This window comes from Mangifera indica, chromosome 3, assembly GCF_011075055.1.
Source record: "Mangifera indica cultivar Alphonso chromosome 3, CATAS_Mindica_2.1, whole genome shotgun sequence".
In the NCBI taxonomy this organism is placed as follows: domain Eukaryota; kingdom Viridiplantae; phylum Streptophyta; class Magnoliopsida; order Sapindales; family Anacardiaceae; genus Mangifera; species Mangifera indica.
In genome coordinates this window covers 2,290,819-2,312,288 of record NC_058139.1, presented here as the reverse complement: position 1 = coordinate 2,312,288, position 21,470 = coordinate 2,290,819, and the positions used below count along the sequence as shown (strand labels likewise).

At 34.4% G+C, this 21,470-nt stretch overlaps 2 protein-coding genes across 3 annotated transcripts; both read right to left on the bottom strand.

The window, feature by feature from the left end:
- Positions 1 to 792: 792 nt before the first annotated feature.
- On the bottom strand, positions 793 to 3,590 carry LOC123210628 (serine/threonine-protein kinase AtPK2/AtPK19-like). Its single transcript, XM_044629100.1, has 3 exons — positions 2,845 to 3,590; positions 2,633 to 2,770; positions 793 to 2,547 (listed from the first exon to the last, which is right to left on the bottom strand). Exons 1-3 carry the CDS (start codon positions 3,001 to 3,003, stop codon positions 2,458 to 2,460), a joined length of 387 nt encoding a protein of 128 aa, XP_044485035.1. The 5' UTR covers positions 3,004 to 3,590; the 3' UTR covers positions 793 to 2,457.
- A 1,042-nt stretch (positions 3,591 to 4,632) lies between these two features.
- Positions 4,633 to 20,235, bottom strand: LOC123210623 (transportin MOS14-like). 2 transcript variants are annotated; one of them, XM_044629091.1, is made up of 27 exons: positions 20,035 to 20,235; positions 19,504 to 19,581; positions 19,235 to 19,297; positions 18,501 to 18,548; positions 18,254 to 18,400; positions 17,349 to 17,480; positions 16,557 to 16,597; positions 15,874 to 15,965; positions 15,588 to 15,715; positions 15,401 to 15,476; positions 15,125 to 15,245; positions 14,946 to 15,045; positions 14,513 to 14,594; positions 11,947 to 12,080; positions 9,231 to 9,347; positions 8,918 to 8,969; positions 8,591 to 8,746; positions 7,791 to 7,914; positions 7,614 to 7,695; positions 7,446 to 7,534; positions 7,286 to 7,360; positions 7,126 to 7,180; positions 6,835 to 6,954; positions 6,655 to 6,747; positions 6,427 to 6,572; positions 5,298 to 5,475; positions 4,633 to 5,195 (listed from the first exon to the last, which is right to left on the bottom strand). In XM_044629091.1, exons 1-27 carry the CDS (start codon positions 20,212 to 20,214, stop codon positions 4,917 to 4,919), a joined length of 2,988 nt encoding a protein of 995 aa, XP_044485026.1. In that variant the 5' UTR covers positions 20,215 to 20,235; the 3' UTR covers positions 4,633 to 4,916. The 2 variants fall into 2 exon arrangements, with proteins under 2 accessions (XP_044485026.1, XP_044485028.1); XM_044629093.1 differs by having other exon boundaries at positions 11,947 to 12,029; positions 20,035 to 20,234.
- Between the last annotated feature and the right edge of the window lie 1,235 nt (positions 20,236 to 21,470).

Below are 21,470 nucleotides of genomic sequence, written 5' to 3'. Positions count from 1 at the left end.
ACTTAGTTCACACGGAAGGAAAATGCCTGGTAATAGACTTTAGAAGATGCTCCTTTTGAAAAATGGAGTATAAAGAAAGTAATTTAGTCTGGCACTTTTGTTAAGCCGGTGGTCGTCACATAAAGAAATTTGGGATAAGAATAATAAAGATTCTGTTTTACTCCATTTTTTTCTTCTATAACTCTTATTATGTAATAAAATTATGTATATCTATTTTGAATACACAAATAGATACATACTTGATGTGTATTCTCATAATGTTGTTCCTTTCCTATCAAATTTTCATCTTCATATTCATATATAATCTTTATTAGTTTAGTAATATTTCATATACAGACGGTTGGATAGAAACAAATATAAACAAACTAATGTGTCATCATTTGATTGTTTGAATTAGAGATAATATAAACTATTAGATCACCCAGTACCGACATGGCAGATCATGGATTCCCCTGATTCTTGAGATTGAACTAAATTGACAGGAAAGCATTGCCTGAACAGAACAGTTCTATCAGAGATATTAGTTTTGGATTTGGAATCTTCAAGTGGCTGTAACCTTATCTCCAATCAAGATGTGATGTTTGTATAATATCTCTATGATAAATTATATGAAGAGTAGATTAATCAGGAATTGAATCACAAAGGAAAATTTATCTGTAAACAGGAGGAGACACAAAAAATATAATATTAATTAGATGGTAAAGAAACAGAGCAGTTATCATGTCCTGCCCCATCAGCTCCAGGCAACAAGGAATTATAATGTGTACACTTACCAAAACAAAAAGAACAATAAAGAAAAATCACTGCAAATTATTTTGTTTTATTTAGTGGTTTATACTAAACAGCATAACTAGAATCATATTTTGAATGCATAACAAAGATATAATTGGTTACATTACTGCACGAGGTGTTGGTGGCAGTATGTCTTCCGAAGGATTTTATGTCTCAGAAGAAATTTTGTTCTTCTGATGCACCCAACTTATGAATTCAGAAGCCTCTCTGTCCACACTTTTCTCTTCATGCATCGTCCATGAGTTATCTGACTTTTGGCTCCCCAGAAACTGAGGAAGCAGCGGTTCATCATCACCTGTAATAAAGCCTTGCGTAGGTCCGAGACCTTTGGCAGTTGTGGAAGGTCTGGCAGCTCCAAGAATGACGTTGGCAATGGAATAAGATGACAGTTTGATGATATTCACCACCATTTCCATTGAATTATCAAGCAGAGAATAGTTTCTATCTTTACTTCTCATGGCTACTCTAAAAATGTATAATGCAAGCTACACTCCTAGAACAAAATGAGATGACTGAAGATTGAACGATGAACTGTGTATATAAGTAAGCTTTTGAATCTAATTTACAGGGAAGAAAAAACTAGGATTACATATATATGTATTCACACTAATACTTTTTCTTGATATGTTTAAGGTAAAACTGATTCGAAGTTTCCTGGTATGTTGCCGCAGTTAAGTGCATCCAAGTGGGGTGTGAACTCATGTACATAATACGGAACAAGATTCTTCTACACTGCTTTTTTTCTTCCTTTGTATCCACTATGTAATGACTTCGTTTGACTTCTTGTCACTCTCAACGTCACTGCTTTGCGTCACCTTCATGAGTAAGCGATGGAGGGAATCCAACAACCACCCCTCTCGCTTTCTGTCCCTAAGTACCATAATTAATGCCACCCATGAGGCATCTTTGCTCTTTTAGATGAGTTCTCTGCTATTCTTTATATAGTGCTAAATAGGATTTATGACCAGCTTAGCTAAAGAGATAAAAGGGCTTAACAAGAAAGACATTATTGTTCGGCCATGCCCAATAATCTCTTTATCTGATATGTATACTGTATCATTAACAGCATTCAACTTTAGACGGCCTCAGCTAGACCCAATGTATCATATTTACAGTGGAATTGCTCCCTTATACAGCTCTATCTACAATGAATCCTATATTTTGAATACACTGCAGGAAATCATAACCCTTCTGCAAATTCAACTTAGATCAGGCCAGTCAGTACAACTGCAATGAAATCCTCTTTACCCAGAAAACCATTTTAACCAATTTTCTCCATCTAATTTCGAGCTCATTTTTGTTTGTCTTGCCTCATACTGTCAAGATATTTAAGATTTTCTATCTTAGAAACAACTGTTGGTTTCTTGGAAAAACACTACCATGACAAAATTACAACAAAGGGTTGGGATGAATATGTAAAAGTGTTATCCAGTTAAAAATCTATTGGGATTATTGGCATCAATAAATACAACAAATGACAGCATTTACAAACACCTAGAATGAAAATCAATGATCTTTTGTAAATAGAGAAGTTAAAGAGAGTAAATATGATATAGACATTATATATATTTTTACTGGTTGAAAAGGAAAGAAAACCACTTACAAGGAGTTAATATCACAATATAGATAGATGACTGACTTCATTATCAATCTCTTATTTTTCTCTTATTTCTCCTTGTTTGGGAACTTTTCTGTCATCTGATGAAAGCCAGGAGTTAGGGTCCACGGAAGCATACCCCTGAAAATGCTCACCTGCTGTTGGTGTAGATGCTGGTCAATCATCTAGAGGCATTATCGTCCAGCACCAGTCAAAATTCGCAATAAAATATTTTCCACTCACATCAGGGTTGAACTTTGGCATCTGTTCTCTAGCATCCAATTTCTTCCAGTTGATTAACCGAAACCATATATGATGTTTGATGTCATCTCCTCCACTGGGACCACTACCTAACCTTCTAGTTGGATCCTTTTGCAGCAACTGAAAAAAAAAATTTCCAATGTTTTAGTCATCAATTTGAAAATTGGAAAAGGAGGGGCGGGGGGAATTCTTACTCTTTTGAGCAACGAATGTGCTTCACTGGTGAGAAACAGTAGAAGTTGCACTTTCTCATTGAGAATTTTCTGCTGAAGCTTCTGCCTATGTCCATGTGTAAATGCTGGCTGCCAGAATGAAAGAGCAGCAACAAATTTAGAAATGTCAGTCAAAAACATCAACAGGACAGGCAATCCTCTGAGAAATGAGTAAGCAATCCTATAATTATTCCTAACAAAGGAAAATTGGAAAAAAATTCAAGCAAAATAATTGAAAACACCCCTGAAAAAGGTGGTTCATAAACTTCTACAAGTATGCTGCTTTTAAAAAGGAATTCATCTAATCATCGAAATTCAAACAAGCGATCAAAAATTTGCCAGTTTCCTATGACACCATAAAAGCTATATTTTACACATATATGCATACAAGATAGGGGTCTAAGCCAAGCTTGAGCTTAGGCCACTGGAGTTCAGCTTTTAAATTGAGTTTGAGCTTGAAGATACTCAACTTAAACAAAATATAAATAAATCCTAAAAGTCTCAAATCTCACACTCTCTCTTAAAATCTTACGAGGGTAATTAATAAATATAATTAAGTTATGAGATTAAAATCACAATTTTAAAATTAAGAGATTAAAATATTTTCAAAGCTAGTCAAACCTCTCTTGAGCTCGAGTTGAGATCTCGGTGAACTCAAACTCGAGCGTTTCCTAAACTAATTCAGCCGATGTGGAGCCAACCAATACTCAGCTCAATTACCAGGTTTAAACCCCTATCACATTCCATAGATGGTCTTACTTGTCCAGTTACAGGATTGTTTCTACACTGCACCAATCCGCATCCTGGCTATGGCCTTTAGAAAGTAACATTTCCGATGCCAGGTACTCGGTTGTCCCACACATTGACCATGATCTGCTTGATTCATCAATTTCCTTTGCCAGTCCAAAATCAGTTAGCATAACCTGTAAATCAAGCGTCACGTTTAGGAATTAAATTGAAACCTGGCAAAAATGTAAATGACTTAAAGCATGCATTAATAACATTATAGTATCTCAGCTGTATAAATCCTTGCTTGATCCTTATTACTCAAATCATACACAAAACCAAAAGCCAAAATCAAAAGAGCCGAGCATACATCAGGAATGAAATTTCTCATGTTCAAAACAAGTTACCTGAAAATTCCTTGCCTGTATAGGTAAAAGAAGAGATGTCATAAAACAACAATCAACGCTGAATCCAAGTAACATTAAAAAAAATTGCTGGAAAAGAATAGCTAAGCTGAACAATGGAAGGCTGCATGACTTTGGTGAGAATATCCCTCCCAGCCTTAATGTAATCCACATGATTCTTTTCTCATCACTTTTATGGCACATATCCCATCCCCATCACGATCACTACCGCTAGTATCATCTCTATCTCCCTTTTTCCTCACCTGAAATCTTTACCATACTCACCTTGCCCCACCATTCTCAGAATCTCTAACTTTACCAGCGCATAGGTAAGTCAAAAAGTTTTATTCGCTGATGGATTTCAAACGCAAGCTTATATGAATTAAAGTAATCCAAGTTGTTCAGCCATAACATTTCCTGATACCTAAGTACCCTCCCCTTGGGTCTAGTCAATACGAATCTCTCCAATACATGAATGAGGGACAGCTTGGCTTCTCTCAATAATATATTGTGACATAGCTACTCGAAAAATTGTACTTTCCCGGTGTTTAAGCTCAAAGTTTACCTATTTATGGTAAGAACATTGTTCAAGACATCCACTGCAAAGAATTTAAAAAATGTAATATCATCACTGATCAGATGGAGGAGAAAAAAATTTCCAATTACCAAAGAAAATTACAAATCTATACCCGCAGAAACTTTACCCCAAACAACATTGAAGCCAAAACAATTGGAACCATTCGGTCAATTAATATACAACGACAGACTATTCTCGCCCGCCCAATATAAACGCCAGATTCTCCTCAGAAAAATTGGAGAATGAAAATGGAAACACAATGATGAAAAAATATAACTAATACACAATCGAGTAATTTATAAAACGACAATTGGGACCTCGGCAAAACAGCCCCTTTTTACTTTCCGCTATAATACAGGCACCAGTTTCAATTCATGCGGCTTCAAAGCTCCTTTTACTATCTCTTGAACTGTCCGATTTCGACGGCAAACATCAGACAGTTCTTCAATTGGAGCCATCAGGGCATTCACATCAGCTCCCAATGCTGCATCAGATAATGCCTGCAAAAACCTTGTCCGTTCCACCTCTGCAACAGCTGTCAATGGAATCAAAGAAACACTCTCCTTAGCCCACTCCAATGCTTGGACATGATATGCCCGAGTTAAGGCCAATAGTGCATGAGTTACCTGGAGTAAGAGAAGGTATCATAATACTCGAATCAACCAGTGAATCTAATTCACTACATTTACCATAACATGTTAAAAATTTAATGAAATAATTGGACCTACAGTCTCTAGTCGAGAACTTGGGAGTGCTCCTGTCAATGAGGCAATCAAAATTCTGGTAATGCTGGCACCTCGAGGAATAATGACAGTGTCCCTCAAAGATAAGTATTCTTCTCCCTTGCAAGACTTTGCAAGATCAAAGATATCAGATAGGAAGGTCAATATGGAATTGGATGCCTCCCTGCAATCCAAAAAATTAATAATAATATCAAAATATGAAAACAGAAATTCACCACGAACATGTGACAACATAAGAGTTTCACAAAGTGTGTACATAGATAGCCATAACATGAACGAAAACTATCTGTAGGCATAGGAATCAAAAAATTGATGAATGCAATGCAAGATGATTAGAAAACAATGCAAGGAAACCCCTTCATAAGAAGGTATCTGGCCTGGCCTGGCCTGTAAGACATGACTGCAGTATACACTTGAGCCTTGTATCAACAGACAAATGTAAAATGTGTATCTACACAAACGCATGAAAGATATGACACACTGTAGATGAGTACACGTGTAAAGTTTTTTAGGCTACATCTGCATATATTTGTATGCATGTGTCTTGGTTTCTAAGCTATGCCACTTTGTATTGTAAAAAAATTTTCTATGTTTATGCATTAGCACCTACAGAACAGATATTAGTTTAGATTGTCTTAGGACTTAGGGTTCCTTTGAGACATGCCCAAATTCAATAGAAATAGCCTTTGTTCCTTCATTTGATTGTGTTTTTCGTTGTTTTGGTTGAACATTGACTGGGATCGTATCAGATTGAATTTAGGCTTTACTAGAAGGCATGCAGGATGCAACAGCACTGTTTTTAGTTTTTGACATTCTATTCTACAACTTAGTCTTCAAAGATGTTTTATATTTAAAACTGTGCGGAAGATAAGCAAACTCAAGGTCTCAGTTGATACATGATGCGAAGAAAACTAGCTTAATCTAAACAGGACAATATCATGGATCGATAAATTAATTAAGTAGTCATTTACGTTACTTTTCCACTTGTCCCTTTATATACCACAGCTTCTTATCATACTTTCATAGACCTATTTAAGCAATCATATCTATCTAAGCACTCAAGAAAAACTATAATGCTTAGAAAAAATAAAACTGTAGAAAAGCAAAGCTAGACCTGTGCTGTACTGTAATTCCAATCATAGCACAATCTACTAGTGATGGAAATACAGAAGACGGGATAAATAGCGGCGAGCAATAACGTATGCACCTTGATGCCAACAGAAAACAATCATCTGCAACGTCAGGCTTTGAAGTAAACTCCTGCATAGTAGAGGATCAAGTAACACATATATCAGGAAACTCTAGAAAGAAGAAGATAATATAGAGCTCACTGAAACCACACCTCAATACTTGTGAGAAGACATGTTGTGCGCTTGAAAAGAGCTTCTATCAGATTTTGTAAGTAGCTAGCACAAGATGGATCAGAACCAAATATCTGTGAAGCAAAGCATGCTGACTGCTCAAGTTTCTGAGAGAGAAAAAGGTAATTATAATGTTGATGCTTATATTAGAAAATACACACCTTTATTACTTCGCTAGAGAGATAAAGGAAACATGGCTGTTGGTGTTGTTGATATAGACCTTGAATCTCCTCTAGAATGGCTCCAATTGTGATTCCCATATACCTTTTGGAAGTTCTAACCTGATTGAGCAAGAAAGATAAGCTTCAACATACAGATAAATAGCATCATTCTATAGAAAATGGTTTAATTTGATATAAGATTTCTAATATAAAGCTGTAAATCCACCAAGTCAACATATCAGAAAGCAACATTTTGACTATTAGATTTCTATAATGTTTAATTAAACTCACAGCATATTTGCAAGCTCGACAAAGAGACTCCATTGTTCGCATATCCCAAGCACGACTGCACAAGAAACATGCTCAACAGATATCAGAAAAGAGTGAAATGTGAAGCAGTGAAGGCACATTTACACGAAATTTCCAAAATTGGTAAGTTACAAATTCTCACATATCAAATATAGCTTTGAATATGGGCCAAAGCCTTTGTATCGCATCTGCCACAGCTTCAGGATGATTTACATGCCTACGATTGGGGGCAACAGCACATTGAGAATATCTCTATAGATTAAAATAGGTAGAAGACAGAACAGAAAGGACAGTGACCACACCTGAAGATGTATGCAAATCGATCAATGTGAATAGTTAAGTCACGAGGATGCTTCTTATGCAATACTTCTGGTCCTTGATTGATAACTTCCTAATTGTCAAATCATAAAATTAGTATTATCGCCAACAAGCAGATAAAACTCAATGAATCCAGTACAAGCAGAACTAACCTGTAAGGGAGTAACCACTGGTAAGCACAACATCTCAAGAGCCTTCGTAGCATCATCTTGAGGAAGTTCTGTAATAACCATGCTGCAAAAATGTATTTAGAAGAAATTTATCAAGTTATTTATGCGGAATTCCAATCATCTAGTATTTCACTTTTTAAGTTGTTAAGCAATAGATACCTTAAGGCTTCAACCAGATGCAACGAGTCCTCAGCAGAAACTTTCAAACTCCCTTCCCCATTAACTGCTGTTCGATACACATTATAGAGACCGTCCAAGTATCCACAAAGCTTTTTCCGGCAATCTACAATTGTATAAAATCGTTACTATCACACTTGAAACCTAATAAAAGCAGAGTCATTTTTTCAAGGATATGTTAATGAGGAAACAAAGAAACAATCGATGATAAACTAAATCCAAATCACAACCAAATGAAACACATTAATAGTTACATTGAAATTAAGCATTCAGGCACAAGGCCAACAAACATAAGGATCATTGAGGACATATTAACTATTTAAGATTTTCAAGGGAGAATAAACAGTATACCAAACATGAGCTAAAACCTAACTGAGCTACTCCAATCCTCACTCAAACACATACCAACCACCCAAAACCCAACAGGAACCTTAAAACTTCCAGGATGTGATTGAAAATATTTGTTCTTTATGACCCAAACTCTTTTGATTTGTCAGACCTTTAGAAGTCGTACCATGTTAAAGCCACCAATTTCCTAATAAGATAATGAAAGCCAAAAGATTAAAAGCTCAATGCAATTTAAGAACATAAAAAAAAATTTGCATAAAAAAGAGAGAACATCTAGATCAATTAGGTTATATAATTATCCTTGTAAGCAACCAATGGAGTCTGAGATGTTTTAAATCAAAACAAATCAATTACCACCTGCCCTCTCCTCTCCTTTCTTTTCTCAGACTTAGAATCACAGAACAAATAATTACTCAGTAAAAGAGATCCTATACCATCACAAATGTGTCTCAATGCCAAAGCTGCAGCTGCAGCTGAATCTTTGGAAACGGCCATGCCACTTGTGAGCATACCAAGGACTGAAGCCAATATAGAAGGATCACTTGATACAGTATCGAGCCATTTTGAATATGCTCCAATGGTTAAGCAAACTGCAATTCATTAGGTAAGAGATAACACATTTATAATGAGGGATAAACACTATCACAAAGGTTGCTGCTAATTGTCAAGACAACATTTTGGAAAAACATAAGGCTACTAGCACAGAAAAAAATGTTCTGCTTCCCAATAAAAAATAAAATAAAATCTCATTAACGCAATACCAGTCTGGAGAAGTTGGGGTTGTTGAGGAAGTTTTGGAAGCAAAGACATAATCTGTATAACAAAGAAGACAAAATTGAAATTAATCTAAATGAACAAATAACAAAGAGACTAGCCCATGGCAATTAAAGAATTTACAAATGCCAAGTCATTCGATTACACAGACCAAAGAAGGAACTGAGTTAATTTTTAAAAGCAAATTGCAGAATCAAACCACAAGAACATCACCAAGCAGTCATGCAAAAGGCTACCATTAAACTATCTAAATATATATAATAACATAAAAACATGAGAGAAACTGAGGAACATTCATACCTGGGGCATCACTTCAGCTTCATTGACTGAAACATAATTTGATATAACCCGGATGCAAAATAAAGCAGCCTCTGCTGGACGCCATTCACTATGCTCATTTCGACAAAGTGCTACACCCTTGGATAATACAAAAGAAAAGCATTTGAGCTACACAAGATATTGTCGCAATAATAACCAAACATAAAATAGTAAATAACTGCCAAGAATAGCAAAAATGTATATAGATCTCATCAGTCATGATCTGGTGGATAAGCTTAACATGTACTCACCAAGTATCTGTTAATTCAAGAAACAAAATAATGACATCATAACAACCCATTTGAGTAAAGAAAGATTCAACAAGACTTTAAAACATCTTGGCTAAATGAAAAAATGAGTCATAGTAAACAACATTATGCCAAAATGCGATCTATTGCAACAATGCTCAAGCCACATGATAGCCAAAAAATAAAAGTTTTTAAGCATGAAGGCATGAGTAGCAAGTGCCACAAACAGCTTAGTCATTCTATTTTTCTAGTATATTGTTTGTTATTATCATACACAATTTACCAACAAAGGGATCTCAGCACCCTATTCTACATTCTAATGGCTCATCCCATTCACCACAGATCCTACATCCAAATATTATTTGAGAAAAGATTAATAATATAGCACAAGAAGTTTTATAGTTGAGCCAAATCTCAGTCTAAATTATAAATTAAGTTACCCAAGAAGGAATTGTGAAACAACAAGACACTTTATACTAATGGACAGAAAATTGAATCGTGATTATAGTACTATAGCAGTGTTCAATGTCATCAATCTCCTATGTCCATTTTTCAAAATTACTTTGAGACTTCAACTCCTCTACTTCCTATCATTATAAGCAATATCAGATGTCCCTATGATTCCACAATGATACTTTTCAGTGGCAATATCCAAACACAAGCCTGTGCATAAAATCATACCATCAATTAAAATTCCATAGGTTAAATTTAAACTCTAGTAGCACATCCCAGAAGAAATCATCAACACTTGGTGCTTACTCTATCATCATTCTTTATGCCTATTCAAAAGAGGATGTCACTATCTAATTAGCTTGTTGCTCTCCAAGAAGTTCTCTGAAATGCAACATCGCCAAGACAGCCACTATATTTAAGCACAACTTTTCTCAACTAAGATAACACAAAACATCAAACTGGTCACTAGAACCATGTCAATTTTCATGTAATGCAGCAGAATGTTCTAATAGACCAAACTCTAAAAAACAGAAAGTTAGTATGAACCAAAATCTAAAAAACAGGTTGTCATCAGCTTACTTGAAAAAAGACTTGTTTTGAACAAATTACTTTAGATGTGAACAGAAAGCAAAAACTAAATATATCATTACAAATCATTCAAATTTGCGCATTAACCTGAAATGCATAATACTAACCCTTTAATTGTTGCCGAAAATCTTGATCACTTTACTCCATAACTAGAGTCAGTAGAATTTGTTTGTAGACGAAGGAAGATCAATATAGCAAATATGCTAATTCACAAGAGAAGAGACCGTTGTTAAAAGCCAATCATAGATGTGCATGGTTGGTCTAACTCTTAGGGACAAATTCAAAAAATATATGCCGCTTTATGGCCAAATATACCCAAAATCACATAGTTCTACCCTCTATAAGACTGTAAAACTTGAGTATAAACTCAGCCAGATATCACTAGACTGGTCCAAAGATAAAAGTAAGACTCCCCAGGTTACTAGAATATACATGTACAATGGGTCCACTCCTACCCCCCCTGCTTGATATTTAAGAAAATTCTGCTTGCAGCAAAAATAGGCCAGTAAAAGAACAGCTGGCAATCTCCATATGATGGTGTTAAATTCGCTGACATTGACTGCTAAAGTTAGTGTCCATACAATTTTCAGTGACAACAGCCATTGGTGAAACCCTTGTCTTATCAGACCTAACTGATGGATTGTTTAGCTCCCAAATTAATATGACTTAGTTATTAATGAAATATGCTCCCAGAGAAGGCAAAATCTTTGAAAAAGGAAGGAGGGGGGGGGGGGGTGGGTGTGTGTGGGTGGCGGGGTTTGGGCAAGGCAGGGCACAGGGGAAGGAAAAAAATAGGCCATGAGAAGACGTGGAATAAATAATTGATAGAGCATCAAGAGTCTGCTTCACTCTTGAGAATAATAACATCACTACATAATCAACCGCCTCAAAACCTGGGAGTAAAACGAACCACATCAACATTATTTATTGAAGCCCTTATTGGATTTATTTAACTCTCATGTTAAACAACTTTATAATTGAAAAATACATAGCGATTCTAGAGAAGAATAAGCCAAGTCTTAAATTTTATTAAATAAGAAATTATGGATTTGAGTAAGAAAACATATACAAATCCAGTAAGAATGGAGCTTGACATCATTTAGGCATTTGATGTACAAGTAGGATGATCTTCAAAACGAATTATACATAATCCATTGGCAAGTGTAATAACAATAACTTTTACAAAGTTGTATTTTGGGAGTAACCCTCAGACATGCATAGATGCAAGTTGTCCATTTGCATATACGAATAAATATTCACTTACTCATTAAAGCAGAGAGCAACACAATCTTTCGAGCACCAGCAATATAATAAGCCTTGTGAGATTCAAAAATTAAACCAAAAAAAATTCTAACAACTTCACAGACAACAGAGAATATTGCTCCAACAACAACGCAAATGATACACACCTCAACAAGCTCTGTGTAAAGAATTTTCAATGTTGCATCACCACCTAAAACTGATGCTGCATCGATTAGAACATCCGCAACAGCTAGCAACATCAGAGATTCCATTAGTGTTGAAGAAGTGCTTGATGCCAGGTCTCATCAAGATGAAAAATATAAAAGAAGAGGCAGATGTAACAACTTGTACATTCAAAAGATAACTTTGACTAAATCACATAGAATAAGTAATGAGATAAATAATACCATTGCAACATGTAGAAACAAATCACTTTGTTAACTACACTTAATGAGATTGAGAAAACCAAATTACTTTATTGCTCTTGATTCATGTCTATAAGAAATATAAGTAAGAACAGACATAGGTTACCGTGATAAGAAAATTTCAAACTCTGCCAATATAACATTCCCACAAAAAATGTAGGAAAAAATTAACCACTTGATTTTTCTCATTATATGCTCCTTTGAAGAGCAGCATGTAGTAAGCATTACTCAGAGGTCCAGAAATGTAACTCTGCCTTACAGCGGAAGCATATTTCAATTAACATGCCAAAACACCTATTTTGTAGTTATTGAAACAACATAAAAAATGAGTAAAGTGTCTAATACAAAAATGCTGATAACTGGGGCCATCCATTTTTCAGTTGTTATTCTTATTTCTTAAATAAATGAGCTTTAACATGAACCATATAAATGAAAAGGTGGAAAATATGAAAAGTAATTTTATATGTAAAAGTCAACATAAATTGAAACAAATCACCAATACACATGGTACAATATTAACAGAACACTAAGATAACAGATCTGAATAATTTCTGTTCACCCGACAGCAGACTCCAAATTTCATAAGGCATCACTAAACAGTCAGCACTTGCCCAACTGTTGTTGTTATTTCTAAACAGTCATCACTAAATGAAAAGGTGGAAGATATCAAAAGTGATTGATTATATGCAAAAGTCAACATAAATTGAAACAAATCGCCAATACACATGGTACAATATTATCAGCATACTAAGATAACAGATCTGAATAACTGCTGTTCATCGAATAGCAAACTCCAAATTTTACAAGGCACCACTAAACAGTCAGCACTTGCCCAACTGTAGTTGTTATTTCCACCTCTCATCTCCAAGAAGTTCCTTTCAAGTGTTACATCTGTTCATTCTATCAATGAATGCAATCCAAGGATACTAGTTTGCACACCAAAATGTGCTCTCACAGCAACAGATAATAATCAATTCTAAAATTGTCCGGTTATCTGTTAGAGACCCAACTCTTATTCTACTCAAACACAAAATTAAAACACAAAAACATAATAAACTAAAACTATTTTATTAATCAAAATATTATAAACAAAAACCGAACATTTCGAAGAGTTCGGGGCCTTCCATTTTCCGGCCATTCGAGGGGCCGGAGACCTCCCTAAATCAGCCAAAGATGGTTGTTCTCAAATAAAACCCTAATATATTTTTTCTTCCCCCATTTTGAAACTCAAAATACATATTTATAATAAAGAGTGACCGTTAGATTGAGGACAAGTGTCTCAATTTTAACATTTCCCTCCCCTTCAAAATCATCTTGTCCTCAAGATGAGTTTTTTTTTTTTCAGCTGTGCCCCATTTCATTCTCCTAACTTTTCTCTTTTTGTTTTTTTAATTTTTTTGCCAGTTGTCTTTTGTTTTACAAATCTGTCTGTCCAAAGTTGTTTCCCGCCCACTGTTTTTACTTTTTTAATTTTTTCATTGTTTACAACTGTCTTTTTTTTTTTACTTCTTTAATATTTTTTCTCTCTCCTTCATCCTTCTTTCTTTTTCCTTCTGTTTTCTCTGCGTATTGTCTTTTTTTTTTTACTTCTTTAATAATTTTTCTCTCTCTTTCATCCTTCTGCTTTCTCTGTGTTTTCTCCTTTCTACCTATGTATTTTTTTTTTCTTCAGACTCTTGCCGACATCCCGTTTTCATCTCCTTCTTCCTCTGTTTTCGTTTTCTTCTTCTCTTTTTTTTTCTGGCACTTTTTCAGCGTTTAGCCATCGACTCATTTCTCCGTGTGATGATTCTTCTTCAAGTCAACCTCCTCCATGAACATTTTTCGACGACTTTTCACTTTTCCGACCATCATCTATCTTCCCCGCTGGATCGAATGCTCTGATACCATTTGTTAGGGACCCAACTCTTATTCTACTCAAACACAAAATTAAAACACAAAAACATAATAAACTAAAACTATTTCATTAATCAAAATATTACAAAGATAAACTGAACATTTCGAGAAGTTCGGAACCTCCTATTTTCCGACCGTTCGAGGCGCCGGAGACCTCCCTAAATCAGCCAAAGATGGTTGTCCTCAAACAAAACCCAAATATATTTTTTCTTCCCCCATTTTGAAACTCAAAACATATATTTATAATAAAGAGTGACTGTTGGATTGAGGACAAGTGTCCCAATCCTAACATTATCTTTCTATGAACTTAATGAAAGAAGATTGTTTGAACAGAGTAGCATGTAATCTATAAACCTTTAGCAACTATTGACAGAAGCAGAAATAATCTAAACACCAAATATCTTGTTATTACCATATCTAGTCTGTTTAAACTCCTTGAGGTCCTCGAATGAAAGGTCTTGATAATCCTGAGGGTATTGAACTCGGAAGCTAACCTGTGAAGAAAAAACATAGCACACTCTAGAAGCATTAGCTAATAAGAATTCCGTAAAGTTGTTGTTTTCATCAGTTAAGATACATTTAGACAAGGATATTTACTAATTCTAGGCAGAAAAAAAAAATCGGCAAAGTTTGATAATGCAAATGGCAGAAATCAAGATGACTCATCTACTTCCTCTCAAGCTATACAACACAACCAGGGACAACCTTTTTCTGAAGATAATAAAACCTAAACTTATGCAAGTGATGTCATTATTGCTGAAATAGGTCAGACATAGTCCATTTAAAGAAATGTAATAGCTTAAATTACTAAGTGTTGACATAATGAATTTAACAGGCAGACTCACCAAAGATACAAGGGACTCATAGGCTGAACGAAAAACCTGCAACCTTCTATTTCTCTCTGCTTCCACAGATGCTTCATTACCAAATGCGATATAAGAATCCCTGGTACATTAGATTTGTTATATCCAGAACACCATACTGAAGACAAACAATCTATTCAGTTAAGCAGCACATGATTCACCTTTTTGTCAAGATAAGCTGAAGATTGTGCCAAAAATTAAAAGTCATTGAAGCAATATCATATTCTGGGTGTGAAGCGACTTCCAACAGTGCATGCACAATCAACATTGATTCATCAGAACCTGTGGAAGGAAAATAATCAATTACAAAGGAATAATTCATGGTGAAACAACCAAACTCATCCAACAGCATTTTGAACTAATTAGGAGTGAGACAAACCATAAGAAGCAAAAAGCAGGCAAAATTACAAGTTTCAATAAAGGGAAACGATATATACCAGCTGCAATCAGTTCAACATATGAGTCACCCATATCTGCAAATAATCGAGCAATAGCCTTCACATCTTCCTCATCCTGAAAGTAAAAATAAAAGAAAACAGGAAAAAACCATCAAATTCCAATCACTCATGCATGGCTGGCCATTGGGATCCATCTGAGACCCAGAAATAATAAATGATACAATACCTTAGATGAATCCATAAGTTGTGCCTTTAAATTCATAATTTGAGGCACAATTACTTGAATTAAGGGCATGTTTACAGCAGCACCACCAGAGCTTCCAGCTGCTGAGTGGTGTATCAGTTCAGAGATGACTGCAAAGATCAAAAAGCAAATTCATACTGTGTTGCTCTTTCATAACATTTCAGAAAATCCATTGCTAATTTACAAGCTTGAACAATTGAATTCCACATTCTCATCATTATTTTGAACACATTCTACTAAATCAGAAAGTATGTTGCAAGGACAATACCATTTACAGATGCCTCAGAATGTATCTCAGAATGCAAGCTTGTGATAGCTGTAAGCACAAGGGGGTGAGAGGCAAGCACAGAACCATGAATCCTGAAACCAAAAGAAGTTAAGTTCTACAAAGTATAAACTATAATTAATTCCCTCTAAAGCAAAGCAGATTAGCGAGGTCATACAAGTCAGCTACAATTATAAAGCAAGGGGCCAACCAAAATCTAAGGTATCAATAGATAAAAGTTTTACTAAATTAGCCAAACGTGACAAAATGGGTTAGATAAGCAACCCCTTTAAGAAATTAATCATGTTCTAGAGTCTGATTATGCCATGATTTCATGCCAAGAATAAAAAGAAAAATTGGACAAATCAAACCACACTCTAAGTCAACAAATTAATATAAAAAACAATAATGCGGATCTGAAGTCATTTTAAGGCCACTACTTGCCCTTCATAACACATAAACTTTATAGAAAAATACATCCTTTTACTACACAAGTAGAAGCCTTATTACAATCGAAGTTTTCCATGAGGTTTAAACATGTTAAGGACACAAAACTCTGGCAGAAGCTATCATACTAACTGGAAATATTGCAAGTCACCAATCAAAATACATAGGGCTCAATTTCTAGTTCTACTAAAAATTTTTACAAAAAATGACCTACAATATGTCATTCCAAAAAGACTCACCTATGCTTCAATCGAAGCCAGGATGCAAATGCCTCAAGAACCTGGCAAATCAATCAAGATGAATCAGAAAGCCACTTCGTGATGCATTTAAAAGCAGACTTGTCTAATTTTTTGATGAAAGAAAGATCCAAAATGCTTTTACATGAAAAGGAAGCAATAGAGGCCATAATCACATACAATACCTTAGCAGCATAAAAGCTTGAAAACAACATCAATGCTCTCAGTTAATATAGAAAAAGGTAACAACAATTTCCACATCATTTTTTGCAAATTAGGAGAAAAATAAAATCGTTCTAATGATTTTCCAACATCATCAATGCCATAATAGTTGGATGTACCAAAATTTGTGATCTAAAAAGAAAACCTTAATTTTTTGTCTTTATGGTACATATTTTCTGCACAAATCAGTTCACCATTTGATTCAGGACTAATTTCAATAATATTTATAGGCAAGAAAAAATTCTACTGGCAAAAGACTGTCCTCTGTTTTAGCTCAAAAGGCTCACATTTTGATATCATCTATGATTGATGAAATCAAAATAGTTTCCATAGTCTAATAACAACTCAAACAATGTGAATACAAGGAACAACTAAGGAGAAAAGAATTAGTCATTTAGGTATATTATCAATGAACTCAAAATTTGAAATTAACAGCTTCCTCTATCTACCCCATCCATACAGAGAAACATATCAAAGGATTCACCAGAACACTTCTCAATGGGTAAATCAATGAGGGAAACAACCTTAAAGTAACCATAAAATATTCATTTGAATATGACATTAATGTCCTACCTTTTCCTTCAGTTCATTAATCTGCAAACAAGCTGTCAATATGCCAAGAGCAGCTTCCATCTGAGAAGTCAACTCCTTCTCAAACTGACGACGTCTTTCTGGACGAGCTGCTATCTTGTAGTTGTATACTTCCTGATGAAATAACGGACAGAAAAAGAGATAAATGACAATTAGGTAGCAAAAATGTCTCCAATACTAACGAACAAGCTAAATGCTATATTTTTCGTGAAGGACACAAGCAAAGCATTATGCATCTATTTTAAAATTAATAAAAACCCCATAATTCAGAGCAGTTGTTAGGTGGGAACAGGCATTTTCTAAGACCAGAAGGTGCACCCTAATTAACATTCCCAAGTAACTAGTTAGAAAATCAGACTTACAGAATGAATAAAGATTGAACTAAAGGAAAACTCAACGATGTAATTAAATCAACTATCTGAAAAGTTGAATTCAGAAACTGGTTGACATAGTCCACTCCTCAGCTTCTTTATGGCTTTAGTTTCAAGGATAATTTTTCCTACATTCATAGAGATGAGTAATCTGTTTAAGCTTAAGCTGGGAATAAGTGTTCTGTTTTTCTTTCTTGTTTTAATGCTTTGTTGTGGGTTGCTTATAAAGCTCTGTATGACAGTACATCTACTGAGTTCAAATGAAAAAATGCATATCAAGTTGTTGCATCATGTAGCGATAGTATCGTAATAGTTTTCCATTTATATAGACTAATTATATTTTTCAATTAAGATATTTCTGTCATGAGAACCATTTTCTTCTTTCTCCTTCATGGTTTGCCACAGGATCTACCATACTGTGTCTGCTTGAAAACCTAGGCAAATGCACATTACACAAATGGAATGAACAAACAAAATGCAGCAAAAGGAATAAACTCCAAGTGTTCTAAGTGGTACCTCAGGCAATACTGTAAGTAGCTCCAAAAATCCAGGTATGTATTCAGGGTGAGAATTCATCTCATCCCTAAGCCAACCAACAATACCACCACCTCCCCAATCTTCTGCAGAAATATGGACAGCCAAGGCAGCTACTGCAATGCTTATCTAAAAAGCCAAACAATTGAACACAACAATTGTCTTAGTATTGATAAGTTGGATTAAAAAAGGTCATCAGTATGTGAGAAGGAACTATAAAAAAAAATACCTGAGTCCTGACTTTAGGGGGACCTTTATGGAACTTTTTCAATAAGGTCTGCAGATTACAATATCCATGCTATTAACTTCCATAGACAATATGGGAAACTTAAGCATTATGTACATGTTGAAATGCATATATAAATAGTACCAGTACTCATTAAGTATATGTAGTTCATAAAAAGCACATCAAGAATATTTCTAAGCTAACAATATAAATCCAGGAGGAACATATTCTGGAGTTCAGAACCCTCTCAAACTAGAAAGAAGCTCAAGGAAAATCTTATAAATAGTGCTTGATGGAGTAATTAGATAATCATTCTTCAAAGAATCCACTTATTAAAAGAGATGTATTTAAATTAAGCAATATTAAGTTGATCAATCTTATAGATTTTATGGCTTGCCCAAGGTTGGAAAGGACGGGTGGGGTGTGGGTAACAGGGGATGATTAGAAGATGCCAATAATAATTACTGCCAGGAGCTCTACAGCATAAAATCATTTTTGATAGATGGAAGCACAAATTAGAATATCTAGCCACATTTTAACTTATTATGGAACAACATCTCTACAAGAACAATGTAAATCATAAGATGCTTCTAGTCAGAAACCAGAAATTCACAATTAGAATTAAAATCATAGCTCAATTTCAAAGGTTCATCAAATACGAAACATGCTAATGATGATATCAGATATTGAAATAAGGTTAACACCCACGCCTTTGGGAGAATGAACATTCAACTCACATTTAAGGAATCCTGTAGAGCACAAACAGCTTCAGAAGGTAACTCTTCAATATCCCGTTGTACCTATAAATCAAATATATAAAGAATGAAAAATCAGCCTCTACTAATAATAAAATTAACATTAGAGTGCTACAGAAGATCTTGATGCCGTAAGTATTGCAACATTATAAGCATTTCCCAGCAATATAAGATTAGATAGTTTTAATCCTCACAAGTGGATTTATAATCGCAAGCCATCAGAGCAATGATGCAAAGTTACAGTTCATTACCTTACTTCTAAGTGTCTGAGAACAAAATATTAACGTTTCTAGATTGCTGGTGGCATCATGAAGCAAATTATCAGCAACCTGAAACAAGAATAAGATGTTAACAAAATTTGAAAGAGAACAGTAAACACATTTTCATCTCAATAGGGGGAAAGAATAACAAAACTCAAACAGCAAGGCATAAAATAAAATCAACAGCAGCAGCGCAACAGTGGACTGGAGCAAAACGTATAGCAAAACATTGAAAAGCAAAGACACTGCTACAGTTAACAAAGGGCACTCAAATTTCAAACAAAACTCTAACTAAAGCAGAATTCCAACTTAGCTCTTTGAATTACTAAATGCGGCTAACTGATCCAATCTCCGCAAAAACGAAATTAAACAAAACAAAAACACGTAACGAAATTAGTAATAACTATACACACATAACTCAAGTACAAACACTAAATAATCGAACTCAAGTTCAATAAGTTTCAGATACTTTACACTATAAATCTTAAAAAAAGACAAAGAAATGAGAGATTATAAAGTCACCTGCCAAGCATCAATTATCCCTTGAAAATCTTGCAACCATCGATCCGCTTGCATACGCACCGTATCATCTGGATGATGGTACAGTGCGTTTAGGGCTTCTTTCACTGCGTTTTGGAGCTCCATGCTTCTCTCCATTTGAAAATCGAGCCGAAAGAACAGTGTTGAGACAGAAACGGACATAAATGTAAATAAAAAAAAATTTGGAGAGACTTCGAGTTCTATTTTATTATTTAATTATTTTCTTTAATCTTTTCATTTTATATTTTTATTTTAATTTTTGGGAGGGGGCGGAAAACAAATTATTTTGCAAAAGGGAGCGATTTGGGCGCCTGCAGTGTGACTGTGAACGTGATGAAAGAAGTGAGGGTTTCAGCCGTCTGATCTCTATACTTTGGATTGGCCTATGTGATTGCAGAGGGGTTGCTGTACTGTATTAGGAAAACTAAACACGTGGCTTGTTGAGATATGATTAGGTGTTGGGTCCCAGTGAACAGATTGCCAATGTTGATAACACGGTTGGATAGGTAATCCCTCTCACAATTTTCACTACTACAACTTAACCAATTCCTTTAAAACCGAAGTAGCTATTTGGAATCAATTATTTTAATATTCAATTAAATATTTAAGTGATATATTATAATTTAATTAAATAAAATAATATCTATATTTATCTTTCACATGAACAACTAACATGAGAAGTGTTACTTGATTAGTCTTGGAAACACCTAAGATATTAAGAGATTTTTCTAATTATCAAATTAGGCTTTTAGTTCTAATAGTATCTTATGTATATGTGACATCAAAATTATCAAAATTTAATAATATTTAATTATATTATAATATATAATTTAATTATCAATTATTCAAAATTAGATGTATATAGTTTTATTGAAAAAAAAAAACTTATACTGTTTCATATACTAGTAGTTTATTGTATTTTTTCATTATCACATTAGTATATATTATGTAATAAACAATTATATATGCATAGTTTTTAAATATACAATTGAATATATAGTTAATGTATCAACATATGAGTAAGTTTTACTTTATTGATAATTCAAAGGTTAAAAGACTTATTCCCACCTAAGGGTTAGTGTAAATCTAAATTCATACCGATTAACTTTTAAAAACTAAAATATCTATTCATCTGTTAAATTTTGTTGTTACTATCAAAGGTAAAATTATCATTTAATTAAAATATTTAAAAAACTATAAATTTATCATATTTCTCTTTAGTTTTAAAAATTAACATTTTTTTCTCACCTAAAGTTTGAAAAATAACCGTTTCCCTCTTAATGTTTGCATTTTCTCATTTGTCGCTTTTCATATCTTAAACGAAGACAAATCGTTCATCAACTAGAGGTTGATAGACGATTCATCAAGTAGAACCTATGTGATGCATAGATTTGTATGTTGCACAAGTTTTGGCTGAT

Excerpts from the sequence above, each read along its gene's own strand:
- LOC123210628 (XM_044629100.1), bottom strand. The coding sequence starts at position 3,003 with ATGTTTTTGACTGACATTTCTAAATTTGTTGCTGCTCTTTCATTCTGG. Across the intron at positions 2,771-2,844 it reads CACATTCGTTGCTCAAAAGA|TTGCTGCAAAAGGATCCAAC; the intron begins GTAAGAATTCCC and ends TTTTTTTTTCAG. Across the intron at positions 2,548-2,632 it reads TGCCAAAGTTCAACCCTGAT|CAGGTGAGCATTTTCAGGGG; the intron begins GTGAGTGGAAAA and ends CTACACCAACAG.
- LOC123210623 (XM_044629091.1), bottom strand. The coding sequence starts at position 20,214 with ATGTCCGTTTCTGTCTCAACACTGTTCTTTCGGCTCGATTTTCAAATG. Across the intron at positions 8,747-8,917 it reads ACCCCAACTTCTCCAGACTG|TTTGCTTAACCATTGGAGCA; the intron begins GTATTGCGTTAA and ends AATGAATTGCAG. Across the intron at positions 7,915-8,590 it reads ATTGAGACACATTTGTGATG|ATTGCCGGAAAAAGCTTTGT; the intron begins GTATAGGATCTC and ends ATACAATTGTAG.